General features: G+C 47.7%; 1 protein-coding gene across 1 annotated transcript in view; it reads right to left on the bottom strand.

Moving 5' to 3' along the window:
* Positions 1-19,132, bottom strand: part of TOGARAM1 (TOG array regulator of axonemal microtubules 1) — a 35,481-nt gene that overhangs the window by 1,703 nt on the left and 14,646 nt on the right. The window contains exons 9-20 of the mRNA XM_040066253.2: positions 18,973-19,127; positions 17,422-17,596; positions 17,161-17,295; positions 15,194-15,338; positions 12,046-12,151; positions 11,473-11,708; positions 8,673-8,831; positions 7,661-7,787; positions 7,403-7,521; positions 3,656-3,845; positions 2,342-2,561; positions 1,976-2,062 (exon numbers count right to left, since the gene is read on the bottom strand). Coding sequence (XP_039922187.1) covers positions 1,976-2,062; positions 2,342-2,561; positions 3,656-3,845; positions 7,403-7,521; positions 7,661-7,787; positions 8,673-8,831; positions 11,473-11,708; positions 12,046-12,151; positions 15,194-15,338; positions 17,161-17,295; positions 17,422-17,596; positions 18,973-19,127 — 1,854 coding nt within the window. The remainder of the gene's footprint in view (positions 1-1,975; positions 2,063-2,341; positions 2,562-3,655; positions 3,846-7,402; positions 7,522-7,660; positions 7,788-8,672; positions 8,832-11,472; positions 11,709-12,045; positions 12,152-15,193; positions 15,339-17,160; positions 17,296-17,421; positions 17,597-18,972; positions 19,128-19,132) is intronic.

Genomic DNA, 19,132 nt, shown 5'->3' with positions numbered 1-19,132 from the left:
AGACACTCATTTAAATCACTGTTTAGATGGGAACCCTGCCTTTGAGAGGGGTGCAGCTCCAGTACCACTTCTGCAAGAAAATATTCATTCCAATTACAGTTTAGATGAGATCCCCAGCTTTGAGAGTGGTACAGCTCCAGCACCAGTGCTGTCAGGAGAAAATACTCATTTAAATTACAATTTCAATTTCAATGTGATCCTTGCCCTTGAGAAGGGTACAGCTCTGGCACCAGCTCTGTGAGTAGAAAACACTCATTTAAATTACTGTTTAGATGGGATCCCTGTCTTTGAGAGTGGTACAGCTCCAGCACCAGTGCTGTCAGGAGAAAATACTCATTTAAATCACAATTTCAATTTCAATGTGATCCTTGCCCTTGAGAGGGGTACAGCTCTGGCACCAGCTCTGCAAGGTACCAAGCAGGGCTCAGGATAAAAGATTCATTTAAATTAGAATTTCGATGTGATCCCCACCTTTGAGAGAGGTTTAAAAGCACTTAAATCATCTCCTCAAACTGCTGCCATACACAAGAGTTTGCTGTTGCAACATCATCAGCTTCCCATAAAAAATACCAGATTTTCCCACAACCACTCCTTTTATCCTCTCCCAGGAGTTTACACAGGAGCACCAGTGCTGCTGATAATTACACTTTTCCATTAAGCTAAAAAAATTTTTTAAAAAATAAAAGAAATAAAGGGGAATTTAGGCTGGTGGGGGGTTTTTGTGTGGGTTGTGGTTTTTTGTGGGGTTTTTTTGGTTGTTTTGTTTTGTTTTGTTTTGTTTTTTTCTCAGGATTCTCATAAGGACCTTTATTTCTCACAGTGTAAGGTCTGGTATTTCCAATTTCCCCTCTATCTCAGAAAGAAGCAGGAGATATTTAAGGAAAAAGCAGCCTTATACTTAAATATACTTAAATATACTTAAATATAGAATCATAGAATGATGGAATATCCTGAGCTGGAAGGGACCCACAAGGATCACGAATCCAGCTCCTGGCCCTGCACACACACACACGTATCTATAAAACATGTATAAAAAATAAATATATATGTTTATAGGATGAAATATTTTCCCTACCTGGACAATTAAACCACAGAATCATTTTGGTTGGAATAGCTCCTCAAGCATGAATTCAGTGTTTCATTACCCAGTGTTTTCCTCTCTGCCAGAACAGCCTCTTCTGACATATAATACAAACCACCCCAAAAATCCCAGCAAGAGAGGGACTGTTTGGAGGCTGTTTAACACCTTCAGAAAGCATAAATTCAGGGAGATTTCAAGAACAGCCTGTCCATTGTGTCACTGAGTTCCACTGCACACAGAACTGCTCGGAAAGCGAGCCAAGGAAATGTTTGGTTCAAGCACACTTCCCGTAAAGACATTCCTTGTCCATTTAAAACATGGAAATTCAGCCTTTCTCGAGGAATTCCTGGCTGGGCTGGAATTGCCAGAGCAGCTGTGCCTGCCCCTGGATCCCTGGCAGTGCCCAAGGCCAGGTTGGACATTGGGACAGTGGGAGGTGTCCCTGCCATGGCAGGGGGGGCACTGGCTGGGATTTGAGGTCCCTTCCATCCCAAACCAGTCTGGATTCCTGGGAAGAGCATGAGGGAATGAGCACTGGGAGAGAGAACGCAATGCCATGTTAAAATTATTATATGCTTAAGGTATTTATAAATGTTAATCCTTAAGGCATTTAAATATACGGAGTATTTAAATTTAAATTAAGTCCTTAATATATTTATAGATATTTATAAATCCCAGGTATTTATAGATCTGAGTATATAATACTAATGCTAATACTAATTCTTTGTTTTGTCAGCAATAGCTCCAATTCCCATTAAAGAGCTGAAATGTGACAACAGCTGCACAACCTCCTGAGACAGAAGGGAAGGCGCAGACCCACCGCCAGCTTGCAATTAATTTCCCTAATTAAAGGAACCCAACCAAGCAACCGAGCAAAGGGAAACAGCACTTTACCAGCCAGCTTTTCTGTCAGGTCCTGCTTCGCCTTTCCACTCAGGAACTGGGCTTTTGTGCAGAACGGCTGCAGGAGCAGGGAGGTGTCTAAAGGCAAAGAGCAGAAGACGTTAAATTCTTAAATGGGAAATTAAATTATCTGGAAATAAACCCAGTATGGGAAAAGGTAAATAAGAAAATGCAATGGAAAAACAACCAAATCACTGCTGAGCAATATCCGGGTGATTGGTGTGGTGAGATTAAACCAAATGATTTTTACACAGCGTAGCAACTCTGTGAAACTCTTGGGAAGAGCAGCCCTTTTAATTTACAACTCAATCACCACAATTAAAACTGTTTCAAATGAAGAGAGAGTAAACTGCTCACCTAAGTGTTGACACAGAGCCTGGATAACGTTTGTGGCAGCTGTATAAATCCCTGGATTTTTGGAGTTGAGGTTGTTGTCCACTATGGCAGGAATTAACATGTTGATCACAGGTGATAGGTTGTCTTTGAGCAGTGGAACCATCTTGTGCATGGCCTCCAAAGCCACCTGGTTCACTTTGCTGTTGGAGTCGTGCAAGCGAGGCTTGAAAGCATCGAAGATCTGGAAAAGCATCCAAGCATCATGGAACTGGGAATCAGTGCCTGAGGGGCAAAGCTCATCACCTGCTCTGTTGTTACACTTTAACTGTCCACCTGCCATCTCCAGGGGTTGGAAACAGATGCTCTGTAAGGTCCCTTCCAACCTGAACCACTCTGGGATCCTGGATATGCAAATGCCTGGGATCATTTTGGGAGCAAGTCAAGCAACGTTTGCTATTTTAACCCCGTGCATTAATCTGATCTGAGCCCCTGCAGCGCAATGGGCTCCAGGCACAGTAACTCACTGTGACTCACACTTCCTACGAGCCTGAAAAGTTTTTAGGGAGTCATGGCTCTGTTCAGCACAGGGAGTGTCAGAAAGGTTTCAAACCCATCCACAGTTTGGATACCAGGAGTTTCCCCAGCAGAGTTCCATCATTCCACACAAAAATACAGCACTGTTGGACAAGCTTGGGTTTCTTTTCATTGTATCTATCTTTAATTTACAGCTGCTGGAGGTTTCTTTCTCCTACAGAACCTCCTTTCCTATTGGACAGGATCCTCATCCTGAGCTTTAGCACAATAAATTTGGCATAATCCTTTCCTCACCTTCTCCCACACAAAAACCTGTAACTCTGCTTCACAGACAGTTTTAACAGTTCTTCATTAACCCTTTCTGCTTTTTTCACGACTGTTCCATACTTTGATATTTACCCAAGAGCGGCATGAAAAACAGCACACAGCATTCCAGAAATCATGGAATCACAGGCTGGTTTGGATAGGGAGGGATGTTAAAGCCTGTCCCATTCCACCCCTGCCATCATCAGGGACTTTCCACTATCCCAGGGTGCTCCAAGACTCATCCAACCCGGCCTCGGACACTTCCAGAGATGGGACAGACACAGTTCCTCAGAGCAATACTCAAAAGTGCCCCGAGTGAGAAATTCCACGTTTCCCCTCCCGTTCCCTTCCTTTCCTCCCTCAGCGCCTCACACAGACCCCTGCTCCTCAATGCTCTGTCATTCCTCCTCACCCCGAGAAGGAGCAAAGACCTGTCTCAGAACTCTGTGGCCCGGCTCTGAAGCCCTTTGAGTCCCAGGCTTTTCCCGGAGTTACCCTGACGATGTTGGCAAGCACCAAGGCGGGGCTGCTCTCCGTGTCCAGCAGCAGCTGCCGCACGCCGCTGATGCGCTCCCGGAAATCTTTGGCGTTCAGTAAGCTCACAATGTCCCTGACATAGTCCTCACTCTCCAGGGCGCTGCGGGGAGCTGCTCTCCGTGGGGCTTCCTGAGGCTCTGCGCTGTCCCTGCGGGAAAGGGAAATGTTATTCCACGGGCCACAGTGGAACAGGATGTGGCCTTAAACTGTAGCCCTTAAACCACTGAACCAAGGCACCCACGCCACGTCCAGACTGCCCTTGGACACCTCCAGGGATGGGAAATCCAAACCTCCCCGGGCACCTCCAAGCCCTGAGCTCCCTTTCCATGGGGAAATTCCTGCTGCTGTCCACCCTGAGCCTTCCCCGGCCCAGCCCCTCTCATGGGCTCATCCTACACATTCTCTAAAGGAAAGCATCAGATGTAAATAGAAAGTTTCACCTTCAAGATGGTGAATTACAAAACTGTTGTTCCCGAAGTCTTATATCCACTCTGCTCCAAATGCAGCTGGTTTTTTGACCAGGAACAATTGGGAACTCCCCTCACATCATCAGTGAGTCACAACCTCCCCAGAAGTTACTGTAGCTTAATTCTTTATTCCCAGAGTATTTTAAAGACTGACCCCAGGTGTTACCTCAGAAGCACTCCATGCTGAGGCGAAAACCCAACAGCTCCTCCTAGAATATTTAGAAATAAATTTCCTGTGATCTCATTGGAGAATCATGGAAAGAATTACAAAACCTGGGAAATCGCCTCTCTGTCCAGGTATTTACATCCAGGCAGTCGTTACCTCACTCCTAATTCCTGAACACAAGGCTTGGATGGGGAATGGAGTAAGCAATCAAGATTTACCAGTAAATGTAGAATCAGCTATTATTTTGAACTGTGGAGGGTGTGTTAACGAAATCTGGTCCTGAAGAGACACTGCACTCACAGCTCTCTGAACTCTGTGCTCTTGGATGCAGTTTTTGGCTCGCTTTAAATTTGAGGGTGCTTCTTTTTGAGTTCGCTGAGTCACAAACCATGGAATGGGTTGGGTTGGGAGAGACCTTAAATCCCACCCAGTGCCCCCCCTGCCATGGCAGGGACACCTCCCACTGTCCCAGGCTGCTCCCAGCCCAATGTCCAACCTGGCCTTGGACACTGCCAGGGATCCAGGGCAGCCACAGCTGCTCTGGGAATTCTTCCAGGGCCTCACTGCCCTCCCAGGATATAGTGAAGTGTCCTGGGGTGATCCAGAGTTCCTGTATTCCAGATCCATCTCAGCCAGGGACCCTGTGTGTGTGTGTGGTGCTGTCCTGGGTGTTTGTAAAATCCCCTCGCCAGGCACTTTGAAGGATTTCTCTTTGTGCTGTTGGATTTGTGGGCTGCTTGGCCTTTGCTCAGCCAAAGATGCTTTTTTCCTTCCCTTTTTGGGTTCTCCATTCATTTCTGGCTTTTCCCTCAGCTTGGAGGGACTGCAGTGAGCGGGTTTGAGCTGCCTGGAGGATGAATTCCGTGGGTGCCTGTCCACAGCTGAGGAATCCCAGCAGGAGCTGTGGGCAGCACTGGGCAGGGAGAGACAACCCCGAGCAACCCCAGCCCTGGGGAGGAGGCTGACCCTGGATGAGCTGTCAGGCCTTTGTCTGCTGCTGGAACTGCTCCATGAGGCTCCTGCCTCCCCAAGAGGGGTCTGACACCAGCTTGTCCCTTTGTCCTAAAGCCCGAGGCCATCCCTGATAGCAATGGCTATTTCCAGCATTTCGGGGCTCTTCTTTTTCCTGGGGAGTTCATGAGATTTAGCACTGTGCTATCAAGCAGTTATTTACATTTCCCCCCCCCCGCCTGTTGGCATTCTGTTAAAAAAACGTTATTTTTGTCTACTCATGCCTCATTCCTTATTGGCAGGAAGGGATTGGAATCAAGGGGAGGTTGCTCATTTCAGAGCAACCTTCAACTTAAACCTGCTCCTTAAAGTGTCTCAGAGCAAGACAAGGTGACACTGCTGAGGAGGCCCCACCAGGGAACAGCTCGCAGAGGGCGGGAGGTGACACACTCTCCTCACTGATGGAACCAGCGGGAAATGGGAAGCAGCTCTACGGAGCTCTCCACGGGGAGTCGTGGAAGCTGCTGAAGGACAAGGAGAATCCAGTCTGCAGAGCTGAGAGCCTCCAGCTGGCTCCTGACATCCCTGAGCAAGGGAAGTGGCCAACACTCTCCCTCTGCACTGGTGGAGGGTGGAAAATACCCAGTGGGAGCGGCTGGAAAGGAGGAAAAAGGGCAATTGGCAGCACAGAGGGGAACTGCTTTTGTCTGCTGGAGAATGGCAGGACATCAGTGGCCAGGTGGAGGGGCTGACAGTCGAAGTCCATCCTGGCCTGAGAGCTGGGCTAGGGAGGAACACGACAACAACAAACAGCTGGATCAGGCTGCAAGAGCCCAGTGTCACGGGAACATGTGAACTGCAAACGAGGGAGAGTCATCTCCAGCGTGGTGAGTCTGTGAGGCCCCAGGTCACTGGGGAACACACCGAGGGGTGGCCCTTCCCATGGGCACTGCATCCCGGGTAATCCACGGCTGGATGCATGGAACACGAGCTGCCAGCAAGGCCAGGTGACCCCCCTGTGCTCTGGGCTCTGACACAACTCTGGTGCTGCACACGAGGGGATGGTTTGCATCAATCCTGCCTCGAGCAAAGACAAACCCATCCATGGGGCCGACTCTGCTCAGGGGCCTGCCTGCACCTGGAGGGTGCTGCAGCAATGCGTCGTGTGCCTCAGGGGGATCTCATTCGGGGTGAGAACAGCCTGTAAGGTTGGAATGCCTGTGCAGCCCATCACTGCCACTGCAGGATTTAACCACCATGAGCTGCTCCAGTCCTACCGGCCACCAGTGAAATACCTGGGACATGCTGGGGGGGCAGCGAGCACGGAAATAACTGTGTCTGTATAGAGTTATATGGATAATGTATAGATAGGTGTCTTTAAAGGTCAAAGGTACTCATTTGGGCATCCATCAAATGATATGGAAGAAAGGGTGGAATGTCCTGGAGTAATCCATAAGGTCATTGTATTCTTATCTAAGTGAGCCCAAAAATTGCTGCTGTATATCCAAGACCTAGAAAAGGTCAATATAAAACCTATAAGAAGATAAAACTAAGAGTGGTCAGAGTATGATCTAAACCCTTCAGCATTCCAGTCAGGGTCGAAATAAGTCCTTCGTGTCCACAGTTGTGCACAAATGAGTAATTTGTGCTGTGTCTCCAACCATGAATGTTTTTTTCGTAAGTTTGAACAGCAACATCTTGGATGCTGCTGACATGGATCCATTGGATCTCCATTGCCCAGAGCAGCTGTGGCTGCCCCTGGATCCCTGGCAGTGCCCAAGGCCACGTTGGACATTGGGCTTGGAGCAGCCTGGCACAGTGGGAGGTGTCCCTGCAATGGCAGAGGTGGCACTGGCTGGGATTTGAGGTCCCTTCCCACCCAAACCATTCCATGAATTCCAGGTGGTTTGTGTCCTGTGCGTATTTCAGAGATGGTCAATAGACAAATTAACTTCGAAATGCACAAAGCCATTTTAATAGAACCAGTCACTCTGTTTAAGAGCTCCTCTGGAACAGGTCAAGGCTTTCCTTTTCCTCAGGGACGTTTAGCTTTCCCAGCCCTGTGTGGCTGTTTCTGTGCTTGGCCAGCTTCCTCACAGGATAAGCACTGGAGCTCATTACCTGTCCAGGATGATGGGAGCATCTCTGCAAGTCGAGGACGACCTCAAATGTCCAACATTTCCAGTCTGGGAACGCCTTCCTTTGGCTGAGGGTGTATCCAAGGGCATCTCCCCCAGGCCCTGCACAAAGAGCAGGAATTCATGGAACAAGGGAACCACAGGGAATTAACGCGGCTGCAGGGCTGGAATTGTCTACACCCAGCAGCCCCCAGGACACCTCCACCTGCCCCAGGTGTTACACAAAACCTTCCCCACACACCTTCTCTCGTAGGCTGCCAACAGTTTCCTTAATGTAAGGCAAATCCTTGGCTGGCACGAACTTCTCCAGGCTTTTATCCAAGTCAGGATGAGCCATCATGCTGAAGAGCATCTTCCGCCCGTAGTACCTGCAGGGAGAGCAGCAGGACAGGGACTGCCTTTGTCACCGGGTCACTACGGGTGTGTGATTCCAAAATGGAAAGGTGCAGAGAGATTGTGTCCAGGGAAGGGGCTGGAGAATTCCCGAGGGAGCTGGGAAAGGGCTGAGCCTGGAGAAAAGGAGGCTCAGGGGGAACCTTGTGGCTCTGCACAAGTCCCTGACAGGAGAGGGGATGATTCCCAGGGAACAGGGACAGGAGCAGAGGGAACGGCCTCAGGCTGGGCCAGGGGAGGCTCAGGGTGGACAGCAGCAGGAATTTCCCCATGGAAAGGGAGCTCAGGGCTTGGAAGTGGCCAGGGAGGTTTGGAGTGCCCAGTCACTGTCATTGGAGGTCTTTTCCAACCTCAGTGATCCCACGACTCCAAGACTGCTGTTGACTGCAGACCCCTCTCCATCCTCCCCCAGAGGATGTGCTCAAGGATCATTACTTAATCAACTGACCAAATTAATGAGAGCAGCCTTCCAGTTGTGCTGGCTTTAACCAGGGTGCTCCAGCCTTGTCAGCCAGGGATGTGGATCAGATCCAGGTGCGGATCCCAGAGCCAGCATTCCCTGTGTGGCTGCATCTCCTCCGTGCCCTGTCCTGTGCCAGGAGTTATCCAGGTGATTCCTGCCACAGGCACTATCCTAACAGTCCTGCAGTGCTGGGAAAACCGCTGCACTCTAAGGTTTCTTTGGAAGGGACCTTAAACCCCATCCCCTCCCACCTCTGCCACAGGCAGGGACACCTTCCACCAGCCCAGAGAGCCCCAGGCCTCATCCAGCCCTTACGGATCCCCGAGGCATTTCCACCCCAAACCATCCCCCCGAGCCAGCCGGGCTGTGCTCCCTGCAGGAGTGCTCCAACACTCACCGTGTCTGCTGGGAGCTGTCCTGGGCAAACCTGGCTATGGCAGGGAGCAGGCGCTCGGGCACGGCCCTGCCGCCGGCCAGGATGCGCTCGGGGCCCACGCGCTCCACGATGTCGCCCAGGTGCTGCGCCGTGCACCTCCTCACGGCAGAGTGCAGGTGGCTGGGGAGGGAAACAGCCCTGAGGGGTTCACTCACACCTCTCACACGCCCTGCCAAACCAAGCCTGGCAACCCCGGGGCCCCGAGTGCTTGGGCTGCGAGGGACCCCCCCCGAGCCCACGCCGTGGGCAGGGACTCCTTCCACTACAGCTATTCCTGGATACAGGCAGGGAGGTTTGAGAATTTCGGTTCTAGTTTTCCTTCAAATCATTTCATTTTATAAAGCGTGTGAGAGTTCTTTCAATGAAAGCCCTGTGTTCAGAGACACATCCTGGGCACTTGATATCACTGTAAAATTGACCCAAGCGGTGTTCCATCGACTCCTAAAGATCCTGCAGGAGTCTCAGGATCCCTGCTTTGTACAAATTGGACACCTGTGATGATGCAAAGGAGAGAACAGCCAGAACCAGCTTTCAAACTCGGGCAGCAAATGACCCTTTTATCTAAATCCTGCTTCCCCTGCTGATCCCATTTGAGTTCAGGAACAAAATCCTGCAAACCCCAACGTCTCCAATTTTATATTTGGATTAAAAATGCGACTTTGAGGACAATTTGTAACTCCTGCTGCACTTTCAAGGGGAAAACGAGAATCGTGAGCTGAGAGACCTCACTCCATGAAGCAAACAAGCCCCTGCTCATGGAAACAGCTGGAAAACATTTGTGTGCACACAACACCACAGAGCTGAACACAGGTAAGAAACAGGATTTTAAAATCCTGAAGTAAAATCACTCTCAGCTCTACCCCTGCAATCATGGCTCATGAATCTGCTCACAGAATCCCACACTGGTTTGGGTTGGAAAGGGACCTTAAAGCTCATCTTGCTCCAACCCCTGCCATGGGCAGGGACACCTCCCACTGTGGGAAATCTATTATTATTATTGTTGGTAAAGTCAAACCCAGCTCTGGAGCTGATGAAGAATCAGTGTTTCTGCCTAGTCAGGGTCGCCAGCATTAAAGTCATGATCGCAGCAGCCTTGGAAGGAGCTGAGCAGAAAGCAGGTACATTTTAAAAGGTCTCATGAATTCTAAGTGACACCAAATTGAAGAATTATGTTGTGGGGAATTTAAGCAACTCAGCCCAACTTAGAGAGAACATCCCCCCTGTGGAACTGCAGTTGTGTCAAATAACCCTTTTCATTTCCTACTGAGACACAAACTTCCCCTCTGAAGGGTCATTCCCTACTCCTGGTCACAGCCTCTGGAGCTGCCCTCCTGCTATCATGGCCTGAGCTTCCTGAAGCCAGGCCTAGCAAAGCTGCACCTTTGGCCATGCCCTGATGTGCTACCCGTTAAAAACATCCTGTACACCATGAGTTGGGAAAGCCTGAGCTGCGAACAGATTTATCTGTGCCCAAATGCTGTATTCAGCTCAGTTCTGATGCCTTGAGATAACAGAACCCGTACAAACTCACAAATTGGAGAGGGCAAATCCCCACAGGAAACCCCTCAGCAGGTGAGTGTCAGTGTGCCAGGGAAGGTGGCGAGGTCTGACAGGGACAGCTCTGACCAGGAGGGCCAGGGAGGGACCCAAAAAGGCACTTCCCTTGCCGCTGACCCAAAGCCATGGGCAGTTACTGCCTGCTGCTCCTAAATTCCCAAAATCGTGGACTCAGCCTGGTTTGGATTGGGAGGGACCATAAATCCATGGGCAGGGACACTTGGCACTATCCCAGGTTGCTCCAAGCCCCGTCCAGCCTGGCCTTGGACGCTTCCAGGGATGGGGCATCCATCCCAAGTCAGTTTGAATCCCAGCAATTCATAAAGAACAGAAATCCCAAAGCTGATTTTTGCCTTTCAGTTTAAAGAGCAGGAGACAGCAGCAGAGCTGTCAGGAGACAGAACCCATGCATCCCACCACAACCAGCTTCCCAGGAAACAGAAGAGAACATTTTGAATCGAGACTAACTCTGAGAGATTTGGAGCTGTGCAGGAAATCTGTGGAGAGGTTTGGGATGGAGCACCTGGAATGCGCCACGAAGGGAAATGGAGCCCGGGAAATGTCACCAAGGGGTGGCAGAGAGGAGAGGAAGCACCAGGGGGGAACCCAGCTCAGATGTGGTGAGCAGTGAATGAGGATGGAAAAGGAAACAGACTGAGCAGGGCCAGGGAAAGAAGGGAATTAGCTCCAGGAAAGAATGGAAGGAAATTAAAACACAGCCGCAAAGGCTCAGCCTAGAGAGGAGGAATCAAGCAAGATAGATGCAGCTGGAGAACTGGAAGTTATAAATCAGTTTTCTAAATAAAGAGGGGTGCTGAAAACTGGCCAAGGCAGGAGTTGACTGCAGAGCAAAGGAGGAAAAGAAGGAACATTATGAATCAGCTTTACCAGGCAAAGCGAAACAGCAGCTCCCCAAGAATATACAGCAACAGCAAATAAAATCACTGCAGTGGTGCAAAACAGCCAGAAAATGCACCAAGCTCCAAAATCAACAGCCAACCTCTGACATAATGCACAGAAAGGAAACAGAGGGGCTTTAATTCAATTTATGCCAACAAACATTGCCCAGGGTAGAGGTTTAGCACAGCTGACTTAGTGATTTTCAAATTTCTGTCTACTGTACTCTGATTGGATGTTTAAAAGCCTACATTTGATAAATTTACTCTATTCACAATAGTCTTTACAAAGTCTTTATAGCAATTACCTTTGCCCTCCATTTATAAGAGAACAAAGTGCACGTGCTGGAGTCACATTATTAACCATGGCCTTCAGTGCCTTGTCTACCTCTTCCCTTATAAAAGTGTTGGATTCCCCAGCTTTGTGCAAAAGGACTTTTACTGCATTATCTAGTTCTTGATCCATGCTCTTTTTCAGGTGGGTGAACAAATCCCCTAAACAGACCACAGCAGCTCGAGAAACACCTGAGCGTAAATTCTTGACCTGCACACAGGAAAAACCCAAAAAACAATGAATAATGTTTAGCAGAGAGACTTTTAAAATAAATATTCATGTTTGCCCTTTGTCATTTTTAAGTAACATCACAAGCGACCGAGAAACACATTTCCAACTTGATTCACAACGGGTGAGAATTAAAATGCACACTCATAAAAATGTTACCAAGTTAAAAATCTACATTTTCTCAGCCTCTGAGTCTCAAATCATCCTTGAGACCGTTGAGGAAAACTCACCAGAGGTGAGCATCAATCACTTCAGAGAGCTATAAAATACATATATACACACAGAGAGCCAGTGGAATATTCTGATAGGAGAATTTAACCTCTTGAGCCACAGCCAGAGTTGTTTCGTGGAGCTTTGCAGTCAGAACAGGGGCATGGTAGGCAGACAAGCACCTGACAAAGTTCAGACCTTCGATTTTCTTCTCCCTGCGTGAGAAAATAATATTTAAATTCCATCTGTTCAAACAGTTTCATTAGAATCCTCAAGTGTGGAATTCTAAGGAACCAAATAGCAAACAAATGAGACAGTAAAATAAAGCAAGGAGAAACAATCCCAGAATGGTTTGGGAGGGAAGGGACCTTAAATCGCACCCAGTGCCATGGCAGGGACACCTCCCACTGCCCCAGGCTGCTCCAAACCCCACTGTCCAACTGGGCACTGCCAGGGATCCAGGGCCTGCCGCCCTCCCAGCCAAGGAATCACGCAGGGAACTCCTGCCAAGGAAATCTCTCTTTCCCTGTGGGACTGTCACAGCACAGCAGCCTCTCAGCTCCGCTCCCAAGGGCACCAGGGGCAATTAAAGCATCTCTGTCCTTCCCCAGGCTGAAGGCAGCAGCTCTGTAAGCACATCCCACGTCAGGAAGCACCAAAGAGACGCTTTTATTCCACGCAGAGCACTAAAGGCGAGCTGCTAATCCCCCCCAAAGCGCCAGAAAGGGGCTGGTGGGGCCTCTCCAGCCCTTCAACTCAGACTCCCCAAGTCTCTGAAAGCCCAGTTCCCAGCCCTCATCTACAAAGCTCGGGTAATCTCAAATTGACTGAACCCCCATGTTTTTCTCCTCTCAGAATCCCCCTCACTATTCTTGACATTACACCCATTTTGCCGAGTTCTACTGAATTGTGATTTTAAAGAGTTAAAATTTTAGCCAAGGGTTAGAAGCAATTTACATTGATCAGGATGCAAGCTAGATAAACAAATGACAGGTTAATGATTATCAGATGATTAAGCTAGAGCTAACTGATGCTAATTGAGCTTGCCATTATGAGCTTGACTTTATATCAACCGATGACAAAGAAGGGGACACTGGATTGTGCCAGAGGGTGACGAAGGCCCTGCCAGCAGTGGGAAGGTAGAAAGGTCCTGGTGATGAAGACATTCCTGACTTCATCCCCTGAGCCCACCGACCCAACTGAAGAGAAGAATTCCGTGCACATGAAGGACTTTTAACCTCATTTTAATACAGAGCAGGGATGGGAGGTGCTGGGGTTATGCTCATGTATTGTATGTAAGGCTTTGGGAAATAAACAGAGGGCAAAGAACCTTGTGTGGGGCTGCCACAGCTCCAGAAGGTGACTCTTGTGCAACCTGCCAGCATCTTAATAAATGTTATAAATACATCTCATAAAGCTGGCTTTTCACAAATATTAAAATGAATACTGTATGGATGATATTGGAAAACTCTGCTGTATTAATATAGTTTATTTCTGCTATTATTGACACTGAGGAATAAGTGGTGTGATGAATATATATATATTTCTTAGGCTATAGCATGATATTAAAGTGAAGACTGCTTTTGTTCATATAACACCTAAACTGGGGGAGGAAGAAAATCCCCCCCACATTCCTAAATTATCTTATCCAGGTGAAGATAGCAATGGCCAGAGCTCCAGGGAAGGAATTTATTGAACCTGTGCTCTCAGAGAATGTGAGACAGAATGGAACCACTGGCAGCTTGAGCTACAAGATAAAATGGCTGGGGGTGAGTAGAAACTGAACAGAGGGAAATCAAACTCAAGAGCAATGTTTGAGTCGTGCATGTGAATTTACAAATGTGCAACAAGCTGGTGCTTTTAATGAAAATCAAACTCAAGAGCAATGTTTGAGTCATGCATGTGAATTTAGGAATGTGCAACAAGCTGGTGCTTTTAATGAAAATCAAACTCAAGAGCAATGTTTGAGCCGTGCATGTGAATTTACAAATATGCAACAAGCTGGTGCTTTTCAGGAAAATCAAACTCAAGAGCAATGTTTGAGCTGTGCATGGGAATTTACAAATGTGCAACAAAAGCTGGTGCTTTTAATGAAAATCAAACTCAAGAGCAATGTTTGAGTCGTGCACGTGAATTTACAAATATGCAACAAGCTGGTGCTTTTCAGGAAAATCAAACTCAAGAGCAATGTTTGAGCTGTGCATGGGAATTTACAAATGTGCAACAAAAGCTGGTGCTTTTAATGAAAATCAAACTCAAGAGCAATGTTTGAGTCATGCACGTGAATTTACAAATGTGCAACAAGCTGGTGCTTTTCAGGAAAATCAAACTCAAGAGCAATGTTTGAGCTGTGCATGTGAATTTACAAATGTGCAACAAGCTGGTGCTTTTCAGGAAAATCAAACTCAAGAGCAATGTTTGAGCTGTGCATGTGAATTTACAAATGTGCAACAAACTGGTGCTTTTCAGGAAAATCAAACTCAAGAGGAATGTTTCAATCGTGCATGTGAATTTACAAATGTGCAACAAAAGCTGGTGCTTTTAATGAAAATCAAACTCAAGAGCAATGTTTGAGCTGTGCATGTGAATTTACAAATGTGCAACAAAAGCTGGTGCTTTTAATGAAAATCAAACTCAAGAGCAATGTTTGAGCTGTGCATGTGAATTTACAAATGTGCAACAAGCTGGCGCTTTTAATGAAAATCAAACTCAAGTGCAATATTTGAGCCATACATGTGAATTTAGGAATGTGCAACAAAAGCTGGTGCTTTTAATGAAAATCGAACTCAAGAGCAATGTTTGAGCCGTGCATGTGAATTTAGGAATGTGCAACAAGCTGGTGCTTTTCAGGAAAATCAAACTCAAGAGCAATGTTTGAGTTGTGCATGTGAATTTACAAATGTGCAACAAGCTGGTGCTTTTCAGGAAAATCAAACTCAAGAGCAATATTTGAGCCATGCATGTGAATTTACAAATGTGCAACAAGCTGGTGCTTTTCAGGAAGGAGCCTTTCAGTGTCAGTCAGTCAGTTAGCGGTGTTCTCTTGGCCGAGTGCCGAGATCCTTTGCTTTATTTCTATTTCCCAACTGCCTTATTTTTTCCATTAAACTATTTTTCACCACATTTACCAAGAGAGCAAACCTCGTTTTTCACACAAACACACCGCTTTCTGACTCGAACCGGCTCCAGCCTTTGCCCGCGGCGGCATCGGCCGCAGCGGTTCACCGGAACCATCCCCGTGCCCCCCCTGCACGCACCAGTCGTGGTCAGCCAGCAGTGCCAGCGCCTCTGCCAGCGCCCACTCGGGCCTGGGGAAGGGCTGCAGCTCGGCGGGGTCCAGCACCTCGGGGCTCTGCGTCACGGGCTCCCGGCAGCGGCCCCGCGCCTCCTCCGGGCACACGGCTGTGAAAAACGCAAGCAAACCTCAACGCCCATAGAAAGTTTAACGGGGGGATAAAATAAGGGACAGGTGCCCAGCGCTGGGGTGCTCCTGGTAAACGGGCAAGGAAGAGCCCGGTGGTTTCCTGTAGCGTTGTATTTGTACTGTTACATCACTGTATTCGGTGTGTTCGCGGAGTCCGCGCGTCATCCAAACCTCCCCGTGAACCGAATTCTCCTCTTTGGTTTCTTTGTACTCTGGCTCATCTGCGTGTTTTATTCCTCCTTGTGTCTCCATCCTGGTATTTCACATGCTGTGGTAAGGATTTAGCCAGTCCTCTTTAAATGGCGCCTGGCATTTCCTAACTGTGCTCCGGTTCGTGTCACGGTTCCCTCATCGCTCAGAGGATTCAGTCAGCAGAGAGTGGGTAACACGACTGCCCCACACCATTTGTTTGGTTACACAGAGGTATTTAACACCCAGCGTTGAGTTAAGTGTTTAGTTTAGTTTAGTACCATATATTCACCACACTACCATTTCTATAAGCTATGCAGTACGTACTTAAACTGGCAGATTACCAGTAAATAAAGGTAAATGTGATACTGTATTTTAATACCTGCGCTCAGTGCAGAAGCTAATATATGAATGTGAAAGCCATTATCATATTGCAGTCCTTTTTTAACAAGGGGACAAAGCCTCAGCAGCTCTGCCAGCTGCACCCAGCCACAGCAGGGCAAGGGAACGAGGCTGAGGCACAAAAATGCTGCTCCAGGAAACAGGGATTGCGAAGGACACAGAACCCCAGAGTGCTCTGGGCTGGAAGGACCTGAAATCCCATCCAGTCCCTCCCTGCCACGGGCAAGGATACCTCCCACTGTCCCAGGCTGCTCCAAGCTCTGCCCTGGGACACTTCCAGGGATCCAGGGGCAGCCTCAACCAACCAGAATTTCACTCACCCAATCGTTAATTCATTTTAATTACACCCATATCAGATTGGTGCTACTGAGTAGATGTGGGTGGCTCTGTAGGACTGCAGACAGTGTATATCCTTTAGATTTATTTTATTGGTTGGTTTGATTTGTTTGGTTTTGGTTTTTCTTAAGGATAAATTGGAATGGGGAGAGGGGGAAATTTTCCTGTGTTCTGTAGGTAAATAAATCAGCTTCATTGCACTATAAAAGCACAGCAGATGTCAGAATGGAATTTTCTTTTGATTTATACAGGTTTCCCATCTACAGTGCTGCTCCTCTGTTGGCAGTTGCACCTAGATTACCTTGTTTCTCTTATTTTCTAATGAAATTTATTTGCCTTCTCTCTGTCTGAACATCAATCCAATTTTGAACACAACCTTCACTTTTAAGAGTCACAAACACAAAGGCAGTGGTTGTTTAGTGTAAGAGCAGAGGCACAGTGTGCTAATGACACCATAAACCTTGGGGAGACACGTGAGAAATTCCGGCCACCTCGGAGCACCATCAGTAGGAGATTCTACCCTTCATATTTTTCTACTGCTTTTTTTTTTTTTTTTTTTAAAGCAACTCAGTGCCAAAATGAACCCAGAAAATGGATTTTGGGAACTCCCTCCCTGCCTCCAGGCTGTTAATGCATTGTATCATTTCAGATCCTGAGCAGACCAAAACCCTCGGATGTTTCATGAACCTCCCCAAGAGATTTCAGACGAAAAATGATCAGCTGAATCCCCAGTGAGGAATTCAGTCCCCTCCAGCCCCACAGTCCTGATCTTCCAGAGCACCTCAGCACTGTCCACTGCACAAATAAATTGTACTTTGAAACTATCCCGCTCCAGCTACCCAAAGATGTTGGGAGTTTGCTGTCCCAGCTTACCAGAATCCAGGAAGGATGAACACTTTGACCTCTTCAAACTGGATGTTCTCTTCAGAGAAGGGTTCAAGGCCACGTTTTCCAAGGACAAAGATCCATTTCTTGGCGATGTCAATAAATCCCCACAGAGACTAAACCCTAGGAAAAAAGGAAATGTCCAAACTACAATAAAACCAATCAGAACCGAGTTCAAACCCAGCCCTAATTCCCTTTTCAGCGGCACTGAACAAGGAATATTCATCTCAGACAAACCCTCATCCTCACTTTCTGCTGTGAGTTTCTCTGGTTCACTCATGCTCAATCTAATCCTTTCCCAAGGGAATTCTTCCTTCCCTTCCAAGTCTTTGCCTTCTTGCTGCTCTTTATGGTTGTGTTCTTTGTCTTCTTTCCTCCTCCTCCTCAGCTTCTCCTGAGCAGATTTTGACAAGGTCACTTTTATCTGCCAAAAAAAAAAATCATGCATAAGTTACCCCAGAACTGATCCCCCAGTTCCTGATGCTGGCCAAGGTCAGCATGGAAAATCAGGATTTTTTCCACCCTGACCCTTCATTCTCATGTGTTTAGGACACTTTTTTTATGCCTCAGGAAAACTCAACAAGTAAATTTAACCCAGTTAAATTTAAATTCAGTTTAATAAATGTAATCCATTTACTCCTTTGAATTTGATCCCGCCAAGGGTTTACACCTTCAGTGGAAATCAGAAAATTACGACACTGTTAATCACTAACTTTCAGTTTTAGTATTCTTCGAATGTTACTTTAAAGGTTTGCAAAAGGAGTTTCATTTCCATGGTCTGTACTTTGTATCACACTTCACTCAGATAAATCTGGCTCCATTTACATTTGTAAATAGTATTTAACAAGTATCAGAAACCAGATTATGGGCAAATAGTCAGGAAGGCTTTTAAGAAAAACTTCTGATTGGAGCTGGATTCATTCATCCAAGATCTGATCCAAGGCAGCCAATCCCTCCTTCCACGTGTGCACGTGCTGTGCGAGTCAGGGAGGGCATTTCCAGCTCCACTCCCTCCACAGCCCCTCTCCAGGGATCTCAGCGTGCTGGGGAGCTGCTGGCACTTCCATTTGCCGTCCAGGTGGCACCAAAAGCAAAATCAGGAGCAGCAGCTCGATGGCTTTGGCCGTTCCAATCAAACTCCTGCTTCCCCAAAGCCGGAATTCCGGGCACTGAGAATTCCAGGCTTTCTGTGCTGCCAGGCTCTGACCCCCCAGCAAACCCTGCACTGACCTGAGGCCGTGGAAAAGGCTCCAGAATGGAGTGACAGCGCTGGGATTGTGGGTGTGGGGTTGGGATAGAAGTGTGTGACAGCACAGGGTGCAAAACTCAGAGCTGAAGGGTTTAGAACACAGGAACAGAGATAAAGCAGGGTGGAGGATTTAGGGCAGAGGCTGAGTCCTTCTTTTTCATCTTCTTCTCCATGGGTCTGGGTGGGATTTTGGAATTGGGTAGAAAAATCCACATTGCGGGCCAGGGGTGTTTGGTTATTGGGTTAAAAGTGAAAATAATTTAGGTGTCATTTCATAATTGGACAGTTTATCCTTAAAAGAGCATGTAGAGAGTTAGAGCCATTTTCCACTTTGTTAGCTAGAACTCACAGCTTGTGAGGCTGTAACAGAGGTAAGAATTAATAAACATCTGAGTCCAAACAGAAAACAAAGTCTCTCGAGCATTTAATCCCAACTCTGACAGGAAAAGAAGATAAAAAAGCAGCAGCCCAACACAGAGACTGTGACTGAGAGGGCTGGATTCACTCCCACACCACCAGGATGAGACAGCTCCAGGCTGTGCAGTTCTTACCTGTCCCTCATTCCCATGGGAATGGGAAGCGCTGCTCTGCTGGAAGCTTCTCCCTGGGGCTGGCTCCGCTCCCTCCCTGGCACCCTGGGCATCCCCATTGGCCACACAGGGCATGGGCTGCCTGGGGGCTGGGCCAGGAGGGCCCCCAAAAACACCTGGA

The sequence above is a fragment of the Hirundo rustica genome, chromosome 6, assembly GCF_015227805.2.
Source record: "Hirundo rustica isolate bHirRus1 chromosome 6, bHirRus1.pri.v3, whole genome shotgun sequence".
Taxonomy (NCBI): domain Eukaryota; kingdom Metazoa; phylum Chordata; class Aves; order Passeriformes; family Hirundinidae; genus Hirundo; species Hirundo rustica.
Note: the sequence above shows the minus strand (reverse complement) of the source record. Positions and strands in the feature narration are given on the sequence as shown.